At 40.2% G+C, this 17952-nt stretch overlaps 2 non-coding genes, 1 pseudogene and 1 gene segment (V, D, J or C); 3 read left to right on the forward strand and 1 right to left on the reverse strand.

The window, feature by feature from the left end:
• The first annotated feature begins 4250 nt into the window (after nt 1-4250).
• Nucleotides 4251-6374, forward strand: LOC132884679 (T cell receptor alpha variable 12-2-like). The segment is given in 3 exon segments: nt 4251-4290; nt 4407-4696; nt 6231-6374. Coding segments are annotated over 3 exon segments (474 nt in total).
• A 510-nt stretch (nt 6375-6884) lies between these two features.
• trnaf-gaa (transfer RNA phenylalanine (anticodon GAA)) lies at nt 6885-6957 on the forward strand. The gene has a single exon. It is a non-coding gene; the product is annotated as a tRNA-Phe (tRNA).
• Nucleotides 6958-8700: 1743 nt separating this feature from the next.
• Nucleotides 8701-9151, forward strand: LOC132887191 (T cell receptor alpha variable 12-3-like; annotated as a pseudogene).
• Nucleotides 9152-13073: 3922 nt separating this feature from the next.
• trnas-acu (transfer RNA serine (anticodon ACU)) lies at nt 13074-13155 on the reverse strand. Its single transcript has one exon. It is a non-coding gene; the product is annotated as a tRNA-Ser (tRNA).
• Nucleotides 13156-17952: the final 4797 nt, after the last annotated feature.

Here is a 17952-nt window from a genome sequence, read left to right on the forward strand (position 1 = left end):
TAACAGTAAGAATATGTTGAATTGATCATATTTTTTTGTAGAATTTACAAATTGTTGTAGTTTAAACACAGACAAACTGTAATACTAAAACAGAATGTGATAGTTAAAATTACATCATTGCCCTGTTAAAAAAATAAAAAAATGTCAGTAGAGGCTCTCTGGCACATTTCGTAAAACTCTAAATCAAATAAAATATCTGTCTAGTAGATCATTGCTTGTAACCATCATACATTGAATCCCGGTGAAATGTTCATACAATCATTGTTTATTGTACAATGAATATCCGTAAAATTAACAGTTATGTATTGATTATTGTACATTGAATACCTGTAAAATTTACATTTAGTTATCATTAATTGTACATGGAATCCCAATGAAATGTACAAGTTATTCTGTAATGTTGTTTACATTTCACTGTATTTTTAACAGGATTATTCTGGCAACCACAGCTGCCAGTATTTTTCGGTAAAAACAACGGATTTTTTTTTACAGTGTACATTCCAGAACTCCGCTCACAATCTCTCATTTTAGAAATTTCGGTGAGACATTTATTACTAAGCTGCTCCCAGTTTTTATTTATTTATTTATTTTTTTTATGTCCAAACTACATCAAGAAGTAACACTTTGCCTAAGGATTCAAACACAAAACACTGAGATAAAAGCAGTTATTGGTAACACATATTATGAGCAGAACAGCCACTGGACTATTTTCAAAAGTAAACAATGTCACTTTCACAACTAGACAATGTCAGTTTCCTCTGTATCTGCTGGACTGTCTGTTGTTCTGTATGGAGAGTGCATGGACAGATAAGCATCAGACATTTCAGTAACTCTATAACTAACAGGTTCACTAGTTATCTACAATTTGTAAGAAAGAGTTATATTCTTAATTATGGCAGACATCTAACACAAGCATGCAAACGTACAGACAGGCAAAGATAGACACACAACGAAGCGACTAACTTGCTGAAATATTTTTTGCAACAAATCTCACAGAGTTATGGGACCCCAACAGAAAATCAGTCACCTTGTTAAACACTTTTTTTCATCAATCTTGAAACAAACATACTTTTAGATAAAGAATCTATAGAGTAACAAACTCAGAAAAGCAGAAAGTTATGTCAGTTGAATAGACTGAGCAGCACACCACCTCTGAGGTTCTAACTGATCCCACTCAGTAGTTTAGGTCCTTTTAGGGTTAAATGGGTATCTAATGTATGAACCCTGCTTTTGACCTCAGTAAAAAGGTTGCGTGCCACAAATAACACCTATTATGGATATAATAATTGCATATTAATTATGTAATACTTTTATACCAATTTCCTATATGTGGTTTCAGGGCTCTTTTTATGCGCAAAGTTCCCCTGCATAATTAACTATGAAACAGCAGCCTACAAACATTACAACAAGCCCAGATTTATGAATTCATATCTGAACTTGTATATTATTACCAAAAACAAGACTTGGTAAATTTTGCAAAGTAGCCTCCAAATACCACCTGACAATGGGCATTGATGGAGACTTGAGGGCAAAGTGCTTTGCAGAAATTACACACCAAAGACAACTTCAGATCCTCAGCAATCTCGCTGATCTTCAAACTGTCCATATGAGGCCCTTCTGACCAGCAGAAAGTGGTCTTCAGGTGATGAGAAATCATGAGCAGCACTTTCTGGTGTCAGTGTTCTCAATATCCCCTCTTTTACCTAGATCATCCTTCTACCTTCAAAGTATTCTTTGCAGGCCCCAGTGAGAATTTAACTCACAACCCTTGGTTTACTAGATCAGTGCTCTCACCACGGAGCTATGGAGCTTTAACTCTTTCACAGCTGCTGAAGCTTGGGGCAACAGCAGAACCTTGAAGCCCCTGCACTGGGGTTATGACTGTGAAAGTGTTTTCAAAATTTCTACTTTCCTGATGTTGCATTTGGTGAACTTTTACTTATATATTACTTTTTTGAAGTTATTTTTATTGGGTCATGCAAAAACCTCCCGCACCCAACATCACCTCACTTTTGATAAATACATGTATATTAAAGAAATAAATCATTATTATAAAATAAATTCATTGAAAAATGTGTAAAGTACTTTTATATTACAATAAATTGCTTAACAATTGTTGTAATAATAATTATAATTGTTAATTAAGTATTAATTAACAATTATAATTATTACAACAATTGTTAAGCAATTTATTGTTATATAAAAGTACTTTACACATCTTTCAATGAATTTATTTTATAATCATAATTACTATTTGCCTCACAAAAAAAGGACACGCATTTTAAATAATGCAGTGTATCAATGAACTGTACATTCTGGCTACTTTCTCAAGTATTTTTCAAATTTTTACATAAAAAATAGCTTTTGACTTAGTTTCTAAGAGCAATGTTTGTTTCCGGAGCATATATCCAAAACTATTCATGATACGGATTTGAAACTTGGCATACACATTAACAAGGTGATGTAGATGTGCCTTTTCATACTAAGAAATTTGAGAAATTTAAATTTTTCATGTTTCCATGGAAGCAATTTCAGACTAAGTCTCTCAGGTTAGCCTGAGGTTTTGTTTCCAGAGCAGAACTTGAAAACTATGAGTGGTATGGTCTTGAAAGTTAGCATATTCCTGTCTCTGAGTAGTTTGCCATGATCGTATAGTGGTTAGTACTCTGCGTTGTGGCCGCAGCAACCTCGGTTTGAATCCGGGTCACGGCAAGAAACAAAAAAAAGCTACCTGAGTAGGCATAATTTTGGGTGGCATGGTGGTGTAAGTGGTTAGCATGGTTGCCTCACAGCAAGAAGGTTCTGGGTTTGCAGCCAGAGGGGGCCTTTCTGTATGGAGTCTGGGTGCTCTGGTTTCCCCCACAGTTCAAAGACATGCGATTAGGTTAATATGGGATGGCCTTGAGCGAGGCACCTAACTCCCAACTGCTCCCCGGGCGCTGTTAGCATGGCTGCCCACTGCTCTAGGTGTGCGTGTGTGGGTTCACTGCTTCAGATGGGTTAAATGCAGAGAGGAAATTTCACAAGTGTGTGATGAATAAAGTTGTGCTTTCTTTTCTTTGTGTTGATTAATGTATATGTGCCTTTTGATACTAAGAAATGTGAGAAATTTTAATTTTTAGCTCACCTGGACCAAAGGTCTGGTGGGCTTATGCCATGGGCTGCTGAGGTCAGTATAAAGAGGTAGGGTTGGTTTCCTGCAGCAGAATTTGAAAAATGTGACAAATAATATCTTGAAACTTGGTATATAGTTGGCATATAGGGTGAGGGATATAGATGACTGTCTTCTTTTCTTTTTTAACTTGTAATTTTCTCAACCTCATGCTTTTTCCATGTACATCTCATGGAGTTCTTGTCCTGAGTTTCCTAGTGCTATGTAACCAGGAACTTACAAATATTTACAGCATTATAAGAATCCTTTAGAGCTTTAATTGAAGTATTTTTGTTGGTGTCAAAGGCTCGATGATAGAGACTTAAGTGTAATACGTTTTGAAGAAACTTCTCCTTCCTCAGCAGCAAGAACTCACAAGCACCACTTCTCTCAGGTCCCAGTATTTTTAGATCAGAACCTAAAACATGATCTTTCTCCCTTCAGGTCTGTCAAAGGCCCCAATAAGGATTGAAGGAGGAAATAAGAAACACAAATAAATAAAACACCCAGTTTCTTTCTCTCTCTCTGTGCAACCTTCACTCGATCCAGCAAAGTTCACACACAAAATGCATCACACCTCTTAAGGCCTAATGGCTTGGTGGCATCTTTCAGAATATTACAAAGAGCAGCAGCTGGTTTGTTCCTCACCTCAGTGAAATAACAGGCTTCATTATTACAAAGTCAATAAATCAATCACATTGTAATAATAACTTGTCATACTAAATTATTTGTCATAATTTATACTTATTTACAGCAATTTCAGATCAGGCCAAATCTCCTAATGCAGCAAAACCACTTATAAAACAAATATAACAGGGAATTTAAACATTTAATAATGTATTGATTAGATTATATTTTTACAGATTAGAATGACTGATTTTTCATAATTCCATGAATTCTGCTGACAGTCGGAGTTGAAGACAGGTTCCCCATGTGAGGCTGAATGTAAAGCCAGGATGCTTCAATAAGAATCAACAATCTGTCAGTAACAATGGTGACACTGTCATGTGGTGCTGTGGGCTGGAGCTTCATGAACCTTTATGATGTGAACATATCATAGTACAGAAAGAATACTTTCACTCAGCTGAGACCATTCATCATGTTCACTGTTATATTCATGTGTCTGTGGCTTTCACTCGGTGAGTTAACTTTGACTTTTTGTTCTTGCAGAAATATTAAGCGTTGAATTAGTGATTTATTCTTCTGTGTGGTGGGAAGAAAAATCAGAATGTGCATGTTCTCTTCTCTATGACAGGTGACTCCATGGCAGCTTCAGTAAAGCCACTTTTCACTCATACAGTTATAGATGAAGGCAGTGATGCTACTCTGTCCTGCAGCGACAAATCAAGTGATACAGGAAACTACCTGCACTGGTACAGACAATATCCAAAATCTAAACCTGACTTCCTTCTTTTTATATCACAAAGTGGATATAAAAGTGACTCAATCCCACCACGTCTCTCTGCTGAAGTTGATGAAAAGAATAACCAAGTGGATCTGCTCATCTCCTCTGCTGCTGTATCAGACTCTGCACTATACTACTGTGCTCTGCAGCCCACAGTGACAGGAAATCCAACTGCACTGTACAAAAACTTTCACACAGTTATATTATACTGAAGGCTGATCAACTGCTAAGGTTACACAATTCCGGATGATATAATATCAATGATATAATCAGTTAAAAATAAATAAATGGATGGTTTGAGAGGTCAATAAAAATATACACTCACCTGCCAGTGTAATCGGAACTTGTTCTTGATTTGAAGATTCCTGTTCTTGGCTGCAGGAGTGGAACCCAGTGTGGTCTTCTGCTGTTGATTGCTGAGCTGCTTTTCTGCTCACTGTGGTTGTAAAGAGTTGCTGTGAGTTGCTATATCCTTGCTAAAACCACTAAACAAGTTTTCAATAAGTTCATATACATCCCACTTTCTAAAGTCAAGATCCTGCAGAGTCTGAATTTTACAATGATATTTGTGTGTTAGCTTTTTGTAATCCACAGTGATTTTACACAGTGAGGTGTGTTTTAGTGAAATGAAGTCATTATTGAGAATTTCTGATATATATTAGCCTGCTGGATACACAGTACAACTAGGAACAGCTATTACACATACAGTAATATAATCTTATACCTTTTATATATTTACTTAAAAATGAGAAAATTGTCATGCTTGTGTGCAATCTACTTTCAGTGTTTCCTTTTTTTATAATAACCTGTTTATTGGTGAATTATTCTTAAATGCTTCAATATGTCTCAAGGCTTGTAAAAATATTTCTGCGAACAAAGACGAAACAATGGGAGAAAATCTTTCAGCAACATTGGTAACAGCCGAACATTGGCACCAGTTACCAGTTCTGTTCATACGAACTTTCATTTCTGAGAGGATCCATAAGCAATACTCTTCTTTAACATAATGAGAGCATGAAAACTGATTCCATAATTGTCTTGATTGTTGGATTTTAAGTCATCCTTTGAATGTACTTCTTATATTTAATGACAGTTTTTCAATGAAAAAATACTGTTTCACAAAAATGTTCAGTGATTCCTTGATGACTTCTGTTAAAAGCGAGTTTGAATATTTGGGGTTTATATTCTTTTTTCAGGTTTTTTTTTTCATAATCTTTTTTTTTATACCAACACAAAAGCTATACAGTACAACAAAACAAAGACAATAGACAAAGACAACAGTGCACAAACAATGAACACAAGATGTGCAATGAACCAAATGAATAGGTAGATTTTCAAAAGTGCAAATTAAATCCTTAAGTGATTTATACAGTATCAGTGATTTGTATCAGTTTTTTTTCTATTACCATTTTCTACACCGCAGAACAATACTGGAGACACCAAAACTTTGAAAAATACATATGGGACACACACAGAACTACCGGTATGTGACATACAAAAAAGTTTTAAAAAAAATTCCCACAGGACTGCAGAAGAAACAAGGGGATACAAAAATTAGAACAACAGGGACAATAGAAAGAAAAGAGCAATGACAAAGCCTACACAATACCTACACAATGATTGCAATACAAAAGAACAGTAAAAGATAGTGCAAAAACCCCATCATCCCACCAGCCACCGGCGAAGCAGGCAGGGGCCCGATACAGACACAGCAACCACCGATGGGTCACATCACCGCCCCCAGGACTCCAGCTAGACCAAACACAGGGCAGCAAACGGGAGAGTAGAGCCGACACCAGTGTGCAGCTTTGTCCTTGAACTGCACTGCAACGACCTCATGCCATCTCTCCTGCACATCTAACATTGTGTGTGTGTATGAGAGAGAGAGAGACAAAGATTTTGATGATTTTGATCTGTGTGCATGTGTGCACTTATAAGGGAGATCATTACCCACTTGACACTGTGGATAACAGTTGAAATAATCAAGACTGCATGATTGGGGGGTAACAGTGAAATGAGCGAGCACAGAGAACACATTTACCTCATTATTTAGCTTATTATTTGCTCATTCTTTCGTGTGAACATTTGTTCATTTAATTAAAAACATACTTGGAATAAAACAAATTGCCAACAACATAAAAGAGTTTCATTAATCAATTACCACATTACATATGTAATGCTTCCAGATGATACTATATATTATTTTAAACACTTTATATTTCATGAGATTTTGGTTGAAAAGGAACACCATGTGACCTTACCGATTGGATTTAGCGACTACTAATGTTTATATCGGTGACGTGACTGCTCAGTTGGGGGCCTGATCTTGCCGAAATAGCTCAGTAGGGAGAGCATTAGACTGAAGATCTAAAGGTCCCTGGTTCAATCCCGGGTTTCGGCACTGAGGTGTGTAGTGTGTGTTCACCTAAGGGGTGTGTTGTTCAAGTGTAGTTGATGAAAAAAGTAGAGTTTTGATCCACTGTAGCCCAAAGTCAGCAGGACACTTGCAGAATGAATGGGTTTGATTTGTACCAACAAAGAGAGGTAACTTCAAGCCAACAGGACAGTTTGGTGTCTGCTCCATACACTTTGCAAAAGATAAATTTGTGAGGCAGATTCACATAGAAGGATGTGAGCAATGTCTGGTACACGGAGCAGTTCCTACGATCTGGAAAAAAAAGTCAGTAATACCATCCCAAAGAGCTCACCGCACAGTAAGGGTCAAGCTTGTTTTTAACCTGTTGCTTGAATTTATGAGTTGTCCATCAGCGTCGCCAGACCCATTTTACTGGGGCACATGCCCCAATATATATCTGCTGTGATCCAGTAAAATTTCCTGATCACATTTCAGAAACAGTAATGTATTTGGCACTGCAGAATAACCGTACACTGTAAAAAATTGCAGCCTCATTTAGTTATGTCCACTTACTACCTCTCTTTAACACAAAGAGCTCTGACAATTTTTGGATTTTGAACTCAACTTTATGAGTTTTAGAAAGTAAAACTTATTGCTATCCATTGTGTTGACTATTTGAGAATTTCGCAGATTTGTATGTGTTGACTGAACTTGGGTTTGTACGTCATCAGTTAAAAAAAAAGGAGAGGAAAAAAGGCAGGAAATTAAAACTTAGAGTTATTCATTGTGTTGACTATTTGGGAATGTGTCAGATTTTATTGAAGTTGGGTTTGTAAGTCATCAGTTGGAAAAAAGGAGAGGAAAAATAAGGCGGGAATGGGGGATGGGAGCTACAGAAAAAAACAACTATTTGCAGTGTCTTTAAGGCAACATTGAAGAACGGGAATACATTGCAGATAAGTCATATTTCGAATTCTATCCAAAATAAACACATTTTGCAGTAAACAAGAAGGGACTTGTTCCACCGGCGGAAGAAGACTATTTCCCTAACAATGGCCTGTTAAAATAAGCGGAGCAATACAACACTGTCTGTACTGAGTGCAACTGGAAAACCGGATTGTCGAGAGACGCGTGAGTTTTTCATGCAGCATCAGTGCCAGGTGAGTTTAATAATCTTTAATTCACTATTTTTCCATTAACCGTCGGTGCAGTAATGTAATAACAGTAACTATGTAGGTTGTGTTTTTTAATAGCAGGGAAAAGCTAAATTCGAGCCTTTGATTATAAGCTAATGGCTTGGTGGCATCTTTCATAATATTACCAAGAGCAGCAGCTGGTTTGTTCCTCACCTCAGTGAAATAACAGGCTTCATTATTACAAAGTCAATAAATCAATCACATTATAATAATAGTAATAATAGCTTTTATACGAAATTATTTATCATGACTTACTCACAGCAATTTCTGATAATGCAGCAAAACCACTTTTAAAAACAAATGCAACATGAAATTTAAAGATTTAATGATTTATTTATTCAATTATATTTTTACAGACCAGAATGATTGATTTTTCATAATTCCATGAATTCTGCTGACAGTCGGAGTTGAAGACAGGTTCCCCATGTGAGGCTGAATGTAAAGCCAGGATGCTTCAGTAAGAATCAACAATCTGTCAGTAACAATGATGACACTGTCATGTGGTGCTGTGGGCTGGAGCTTCATGAACCTTTATGATGTGAACATATCATAGTACAGAAAGAATACTTTCACTCAGCTGAGACCATTCATCATGTTCACTGTTATATTCATGTGTCTGTGGCTTTCACTCGGTGAGTTAACTTTGACTTTTCATTATTGCAGAAATATTAAGCGTTGAATTAGTGATTTATTCATCTGTGTGGTGGGAAGAAAAATAAGAATGTGCATGCTCTCTTCTCTATGACAGGTGACTCTATGGCAGCTTCAATCAAGCCACTTTTCACACATACAGTTATAGATGAAGGCAGTGATGTTACTCTATCTTGCAGCTACGAAACAAGTGGTACAGGAAACTACCTGCAATGGTACAGACAATATCCAAAATCTAAACCTGACTTCCTTCTTTTTATATCACAAAGTGGATATAAAAGTGACTCAATCCCACCCGTCTCTCTGCTGAAGTTGATGAAAAGAATAACCAGGTGGATCTGCTCATCTCCTCTGCTGCTGTATCAGACTCTGCACTATACTACTGTGCTCTGCAGCCCACAGTGACAGGAAATCTAACTGCACTGTACAAAAACTTTCACACAGTTATGTTACACTGAAGGCTGATCATTTGTCAAAGTTACATAATTCCAGATGATATAATATCAATGATGTAATGAGCTGAAATAAATAAATGGGGGGGTTAGATCAGTCAATAAAATATATATCCAGTGTGTCTTGGCTCGGGGTGGTACGGTGGTGTAGTGGTTAGCGCTGTCACCTCCCAGCAAGAAGGTCCGCGTTCGAGCCCCGTAGCCGGCAAGGGCCTTTCTGTGCGGAGTTTGCATGTTCTCCCCGTGTCTGCGTGGGTTTCCTCCGGGTGCTCCGGTTTTCCCCACAGTCCAAAGACATGCAGGTTAGGTTAACTGGTGACTCTAAATTGACCGTAGGTGTGAATGTGAGTGTGAATGGTTGTCTGTGTCTATGTGTCAGCCCTGTGATGACCTGGCGACTTGTCCAGGGTGTACCCCACCTTTCGCCCGTAGTCAGCTGGGATAGGCTCCAGCTTGCCTGCGACCCTGTAGAACAGGATAAAGCGGCTAGAGATAATGAGATGAGATAAGGTGTCTTGGCTCGGTCTCCTGCTCCAGATCTGTGTTCACACTCAGGATCACACTTTTTGGTTGCTAAGTACAATGATTTTGTAGATTTTTGTTGTTGTCAGTGGCTTCATAATATATTCAAAACGCACACACGCAAATACTTTCAAGACTCATAATGGGCATTTTAGACTTGCCTTGCCAGTTACTGAGCGATATATTTAATAAACTCCACAAAGATCAACATGTCAGCCCTGTGATGACCTGGCAACTTGTCCAGGGTGTACCCTGCCTTTCGCCCGTAATCAGCTGGGATAGGCTCCAGCTTGCCTGCGACCCTGTAGAACGGGATAAAGCGGCTAGAGATAATGAGATTAATGAAAATGAGATTTTTTTTTGCTTGTTTGTTTTATTTATTTGCCTATTTGTTATTTGGTGTTGACCCTTTTACCCTCTCTCTGTCTCTCTCTTACACACACACACACACACACACACACACACACACACACACTTTGTCTCTTTCAATGGATTTATGGTCAGTATAATTTTGTCTGCACAATAAAAAGGTGTACATAAACATAAAGGGAGTAAGCTTTGTGTTCAGTGCTTGTGTGATGGGACTGTGAGTGCTACTGCAGCCGTGCAGTGCACAGAGTAACTTTTAGGGGAACCTTTATTGATTTTTATTGAGGAACAAATTTTTTTCCACTGTGTTTGGATTGAGGTGATTCCTTTTCTTAGAAATTCCCTCCCCAGCCTCACGTGGTTCCCTCACGTGGTTTTCTTCCGAGCGAGCCATGCCTCGAGGTGGGGCTTCATCTGCCACGCCCCCTTCTACTTGGCACGTGCTTCGGAGCCTCGGCTTCAGACGGCCATCACTATCAAGGACGCGTTATCCTAATGGGCTTCATGGGCAGCTGCCCAGGGCCTCGGCCACTAGGGGGCCTCGGAGGTTGCGAGATCGAGATTGGAAAATATGAAACGATATTTTCAGGAGTTTTGATCATATTGATAACATTTTTGATGCATTTCGCCACCCGTAAGGAAGCCCACCTTGTCCAGTCGCATAAATCACCCGTCATTGTCAATATGATCACTGCCCACCATGTCTTCACACGCTATGCCAGCTTGAGTTCAATGATTTAATTAATGACTTCACTTTCCAGAAAAGTAGGAAAGTGCCCTTGTAAGTTGACCCATGGCTGTCAAACTGAATGCGCAAAGCTGTGTGCCACTGCTGTTTGGTAGTCTGGTTAACACCAGACCATATCACAAGTGAAATATGGTCTGGAATCCACCTATTGAATTTCTCTTAGGGGAGGTGTGGTTTACGATTGTCAATGGCCATTTATTGGATGTTGCGAATGTCTATTATTTGGCGTATACGTAGCCCATGGCCAATCATGGCAGTTGTACCCGGTGACGTAGTTAGAGCGACGAAGAAGACAAAGAGGCGAAGAAAGACTGAAACGCCAAACGCTGTTCTTTTTTTAAAACAAACTTTCGCTCTAAACTATTCAGAACAGTGTCTAAAGCTTGATCGAAAGTTTGGTTCGTATCGCTCGCCGCCATGTTAAATGTGATCCGTAAACAGTCCCAAATAAACTACAAGCTTCCGTTTGTCGAGTAGTACGCATCACCGTCTTTCCACCCCTCCCCACTCTCTGATTGGCTCCCTAACTCAGGTGAGCCTTTAGACCATAGTTTCCATGCTGTCTTTTCAGATCGGAACGATTGTGCAAAGCAGCATGGGATTTCCCAGGCTAGCTGTTTGGGACATTACTGTACGTGTGTGAAAGGATGAAATGTTTCACATAGCCTAACATTTTGAGATTTATTTCTGAGAAGCAAGATATTTTTCTTTCTTTGTTATCGCTCTTTGTTTTCACAAGTTAAAAGTTGCCTGGATTTCAAAATGAAAACAAACGGTTATATACCAAATGAATGTTCTTGTTCTGAATCCTAAAGAAACTGTTGTAGGCCTAGGTTATGTTCTTGACATGTTGTTCATTGACTCACTCATTCAAAGGCTTCTTGAGGCTAAACTTTAGTTAACCAGACTTGTTAACTGTGATGTCTGATGGATTTTTTCACCATGCAATTGCCTATTTCACCATTGCTTTTTCTCGATTAAATAGGTGTTGATGGATATAAAGTTTTATCATTCAATAGTATTTCTAATTGTGCCACTGTCATTAAAGTTTCTGTGTCTAGTTAGACAGGCACATCTGAGGGGGTGAATTTGCTGAGCGCAGTTGACAACAGGCAGGGGTGGGGCCTCGGGGGGGTGTCTGCCCAGGGCCTCGGCAAGGGTTAACGTGGCCCTGATCACTATCGACCAATAATTGCTGATTATTGTCTGTCTGTATTTTGTCACAGCATTAAATCATAATGTATTTTGTGTGTGTGAGCAGTTTAAGGACAGTTCCCCCATTTCCCCCTGATGAAGCGATCAGCCAGGATGTGTTTCTATCTGACACTTAAAGACATCTCATCTCATTATCTCTAGCCGCTTTATCCTTCTACAGGGTCTCAGGCAAGCTGGAGCCTATCCCAGCTGACTACGGGCGAGAGGCGGGGTACACCCTGGACAAGTCGCCAGGTCATCACAGGGCTGACACATAGACACAGACAACCATTCACGGTCAATTTTAGAATCACCAGTTAACCTAACCTGCATGTCTTTGGACTGTGGGGGAAACCGGAGCACCCAGAGGAAACCCACGCAGACACGGGGAGAACATGCAAACTCCACACAGAAGGGCCCTCGCGGCTCGAACCCAGGACCTTCTTGCTGTGAGGCGACAGCGCTAACCACTACACCACCGTGCCGCCCCACTTAAAGGCATTGATTTGAATTAAAAAGTCTGCAAAGGGAATAAATCTGAATTAACAGTACAGATCTTTGCACAGATAACGAGAAAAGGTGTCATGAATCCAGTTACAGGTGTTTACATTTTTCCTAAACCTTTGTTTGTTTGTTAAAATTGCATTTTATATACTCTATGTTAATATTTATTTATTTATTTTTAAAACCTTTATTCGTCACATGCACACTTCATCCTCTGCATTTGACCCATCTGAAGCAGTGAACATGCGCACACACCCAGTGAGCAGCCCAGAGCACACAGGGAGCAGTCAGGGGTTCAGTACCTTGCTCAAGGGCACCTCAGCCCAAGGCCGCCCCACATCAACCTAACTGCATGTCTTTGGATTGTGGGGGAAACCAGAGCACCCAGAGGAGACCCATGCAGACACAGGGAGAACATGCAAACTCCACACAGGAAGGCCCTCACCAGCCAATGGGTTCGACCCAGAACCTTCTTGCTGTGAGGCGACCATGCTAACCACTACACCAGCCAAAAGGATAAGCATGTGACAAGGGTGGGATTCAAACCCACACATGCAGAGCACAATGGATTAGTAGTCCATCACCTTAACCTCTCAGCCACCTCGCCCATGCTCATGTGTGTTTATTTATTTTGTCTGATGCAATGACCTTTGGTGTGTTAGTAACTCTGTCAAAGTCAAAACTCAGACTCATTAAAATATTTGTTGGAACATTATTGCTGTATATTTATTTAATAAGCCTGTTATGAAAATGTGGAAACTACATATTCAAAAATAAATCCGTCTAAAATGCTCATCTGAAGTCTGACTGAAAATGAAATTATCATCATTTGAAACCAATCGCAGTAAATTTTGTGCTCCTTTTCCTGATCAGAGGCTAATTATAGGACTGGATCAAAACACAGTAAATTAATTATTACATAATGCTGGTTTGGGCCATAAACCTGTGTTTTGTACAAATCTTTTATTTCACTCCTTTTGAAGAAAAGTTCAACACGGATAATAATCCACGAACCACAACAAAATGCATTTGAAACCAATCGCAGTAAATTCTGTGCTGCTTTTCCTGATGGTAGAATAATTATTGGACTCGGACTGATGGGTTCGGAACCAAACAAAACTGGTTCCTCATAAAGCAGCGCGGTGGAACAGAAAGACTTCACCGGCCAATCAGGCGGCACTTTCCTCCAGTGCCGTATTAAGCCAATGCGGTGCCCCTGGGCACTATACCTCAAGTCCCCCCCACCACCACCCTGCACACACGCGTTCAGTAACCTCCTGCACACACTCACAAACCTTGTCCTTTGCTGTCAAAAATAGTAGCATATACATAAACAATAGTACACATAAACAAGGTCATTCTTCCTCATTGAAAATGTATTAAGTAGGCTACATCAGCCCATCAAATTCACTGAAAACAACCAACGATATGCATGTAGGCATATTGAAATGTCTTATTCAAAAATGAGCAGCATATATTTGTATGTCTCAAGGGGATCCTCGTCGTCGCCGACCCCTCGGCTAACACTGGCTGTGGTTGTAGCATCTCCCCGGCTAGTGCTAGCAGGGCCATCTCCCTCACTAGCATCGTTGATTTCACGAGCTTCGGCTTCAGTGCTGGTAGTGACAGCAGTTGTCGATGTTTTTATAAAAAAACGATCTAACACTGGAACATTTTTAATTGCAGCTACACGCCTGGAGTCTTTCTCTTTTTTTAATTTTCTCTTCGCACAACCACTCAATTAATGTCTGTCCATTTTTCATTTCTACCGCAGTTTTTAAAAAATTGATACATTTCACCGTAGGTGGACTGGCTCAACTGACAGGTTGAGGAAAGGGGGGTTAATGGTCACATAGGCCACTCTTGCTCAGAATTATGATTATTGTTGTTGTTCTTAGTAAATTAGTATTCATAATGAATTATATATGACTATTTAACAATGTCAAGTGTATAACCATTTTAAGTGTACAAACATTCACGAAAAATATTTTTAAAGTTTCTGTCATGTGGTGCCCCCCCACTGGCTGTGAGTGGTTAGTGCCCCTGGGCACTGTGCCGCAGGCCCATATAGTTTATCCGGCTTTACTTTCCTCATGAATATTCATGATTTCCCTGCCCACCTCACGAAAATTGAAAGATGCATTCAGAATTTGGAATGTTTGTGTTTAAATCTTCAGAATTTTTCCCCCCAGAAAAACGTTCATTTTGTAGAAGCGGCGAGATCAGGATCCCAGCAGCGACTCTGACACAGCGGTTATTCCTGCAGCACCACTGGGTTTATTCATGCACCATCAGGAAGGAACTTCAGGAGCGAAGCGCCTCAGCCCGGATGGAGCGGACTGACTGAGCCCTGGAACGGTGAGGTTTCTCAGTTTCAGTACTTTAAACACCTCATTATGACAAAAAGGGTCAAAAATAGCAGTGAACAGGCGGAAACGCTCTCAGGAATAGAGTTCACAGCGTTCAGAGGGTTTTTACTCAAAGCGACCTGTTCCTTATTGTTGGCAAATTGGTTTATATCCATGATAATGAGCCTAAAGTTAGCGGCTAGTCAGAAAAGTTGGATCCAGTTGCTAAGCTAATTAGCTGTTAGCATTAGCACATGTGAGTATTAAAGCTACAACGGACACAAACACTGCAGATAAATTCAAAAAGAAAATGAACTGAGTAAATTCGCCTCAGGAGCCTAAATGAAAGAAGGACAGTGAGGGATGCAAATAAAAAGAGGATGTTATTGTTCTAGTTTGGTCAGTCGTTATTTTCATTTACCTAAGGCTAAACACAAATGACAGTGCCGATCATCTCCACACATCACACCCACTTGCATAAATTGACAGAATGGGCATGATTGTCTGTTTTAACTCCATGATTTTACTTTAAATTGGGTCCAATTATATTGATAAGTACTCTGAAATTAGGGTTGGTCATATTTTCCAATCAATGGCTTATTTTCTTTTAGGACCCGAGAAGCGGAGGTGCAGGCTGAGGGCCTGAGGTTCTGCACCTCCAGTGGCACATGCATGTTTGGCTCAGGCCTCATACTTGTGAAAAATCAAAAAGGTGCATAGTGCATAGGTTTGGGTGTGACTGAGGAGCTCCATATCACCCCTGAATGCAGGCAATGGGCTGATTTCTGAGTGTGTTTATTTCTGTCGTTGCCACAAAGTTTGTTTGATCTCCATGGTTTTTGGTGGGGACATTATCATCACCATGATAGACATATTTCACACTGGCTTATATTTGCTCCACTCAACAGGAAGTCAGCTGTTTTGAAAGTTTTGCATTAAAAACAAAAATTCGTATGTACTCTTTCAAACTCCTTGGATTCCCTTGAAATTTGGCTGGTATAAACTCCAGATACATGAAAATAAATTGCGAAGGTATAGTGAACATGGCATGGTTTTTTTAAAAAAAGCTCATTGAGTGTGACGAAAGGGTGAAAAATTAAACTACGCTCAAATTACATTTTGTGCTTCCTGTGTACTACAAAGTTCACAGTTTCCGAAACAATGTCCATTTAACTCATGAAGCACTAGTTTTGCTGTGAGGCAGGCAAATATCTTTCACAAAGAGGATAGACCTTGATGGGCGAAGCTAAAAAACATATAGGAACTTGGAAAGTGTAACACTCCTGACACGTGTCACTTCCTCATTGTGTACTGAGAAAAAGCACATCCAACAACATATCCTGGTACAGACTGCATGTCCTTCAGGTAAACTACATAGCCAAGTCCCCAGAATGCAAAGCGCATGCACAGTAGGGCAATAAGTAATTTTACTGTCATACTCCTGACAGTTTTGAAGTGCTTTAAAAAGCTTTCAGCCCACCACCACTGTGTTAGCGACATAAATTGTGAGAAGAAAAAATATAGAATTGAGAAAACGGTCACAGGTTTAGTATTTAGGCTAATTTTCAAGCAACAATGATGCTGTACTTGGTAAAACAAAAGACAAATTAGTCAAATTTGTTCCAAGTCAACACATTCAGTGCCAGCTGGTGTAACAACAAGGTTATCAACAACATCTGCAAAACACCTGTCACTCTAAGACTTGACCCACCAGTTGGATATCGAACACCAACGATCAGCCATCAGAGGACCTGTAAAGTTAAGCAAATTACTGTTGAATTAAGAGCATTAAAGTTTTGTCACAGCAAAAGCATTACAATCGTGATATTTTTGACACTTTCAAGGAGCATAACTTCAGTCACTTTTCAAGGTAGCAACACCAAATTTGCAACAGATTCTCTTTGGCGTTAGGACTTGCTGGAGAACTGCTAACTTCATCTGCAACAGATAACAGTGCAAAGTTTTTTGAGCGAAACACATTTCAATGTATCCTTGAGCTTTTTTTTTGGGGGGGGGGGGGGGGGGTTGCTGGATGAGAATAGTCACCCTCCCCATGGCTCCTGTTTCAGAGCATTTGTACCTGAACAAACAGTTAAAGGAATCAATTTTAAAGCTTCATATTTATTTTAGAACAATAATTATAACAGGGTGGCTAGTACTGTTGCCTCACAGCAAGAAGGTCCTGGATTCGAACCCTGTGGCCGGTGACAGCCTGGCTAACGCGACTTCAAAGCTCTCCGAGCATTTGGTCTGGCCAAGCTATTAAGCCAAACCATTTCCCAGAGCCCGTGGTTGACCCGCCTCCCTGAAATGCCTCAGTTTGCTACTGGTTGAAGCCAGAAAAGGCTGTGATGAAGCTTAAACCAATCGCATCACTCTTTCCTCTGACGTATGCGACGCGACGGGGCTAACTGGTAGATTAAACTCTTACCAAAGCCGGTCGGGAGCAAGGCGAAAACGTCCTTCCTTTCAATAAATTCCTCCAGGGCTGCTCTTTGCTCCGTTTTCAATGAGAACTTCCAGTTGAATGCTTTCAATACAGCATCTACCGCTGTGTTAAAGGCTTGCCGCTGCTCCATGTTTGTGATGTGAATGAAGCGCTTCCGGCATAGATTCTGTAAACAATCTATGGCTTCCGGTCGCAGTTCTACTACGTTACTGCCTTGAACACACCTCTACCCAGGGCCGTTGGAGATGCTCAAAGTTGATTGGTTCACGATTTTTCGGGAGCTTGGAAATGCTGTAGATAGCCTGCCTGGCCAGACTAAGCTCGGAACAGGCCCTCGTGTTGCGTCACGCTTAGGATGGGCGGGCCCAGGCTAGGCCGGTGAGAGCCTTTCTGTGCAGAGTTTGCATGCTCTCCCTGTGTCCGTGTGGGTTTCCTCTGGGTGCTCCAGTTTCCCCCAAAGGCATGCAGGTTAGGCTAATTGGTGGCTCTAAAGTGAGTGTGAATGGTTGTCTATGTGTCTGGCGACTTGTCCATGGTGTACCCCGCCTTTCGCCCGTAGTCAGCTGGGATAGGCTCCGGCTTGCCTGCAACCCTGTAGGACAGGATA

This window comes from Neoarius graeffei, chromosome 1, assembly GCF_027579695.1.
Source record: "Neoarius graeffei isolate fNeoGra1 chromosome 1, fNeoGra1.pri, whole genome shotgun sequence".
NCBI lineage: Eukaryota > Metazoa > Chordata > Actinopteri > Siluriformes > Ariidae > Neoarius > Neoarius graeffei.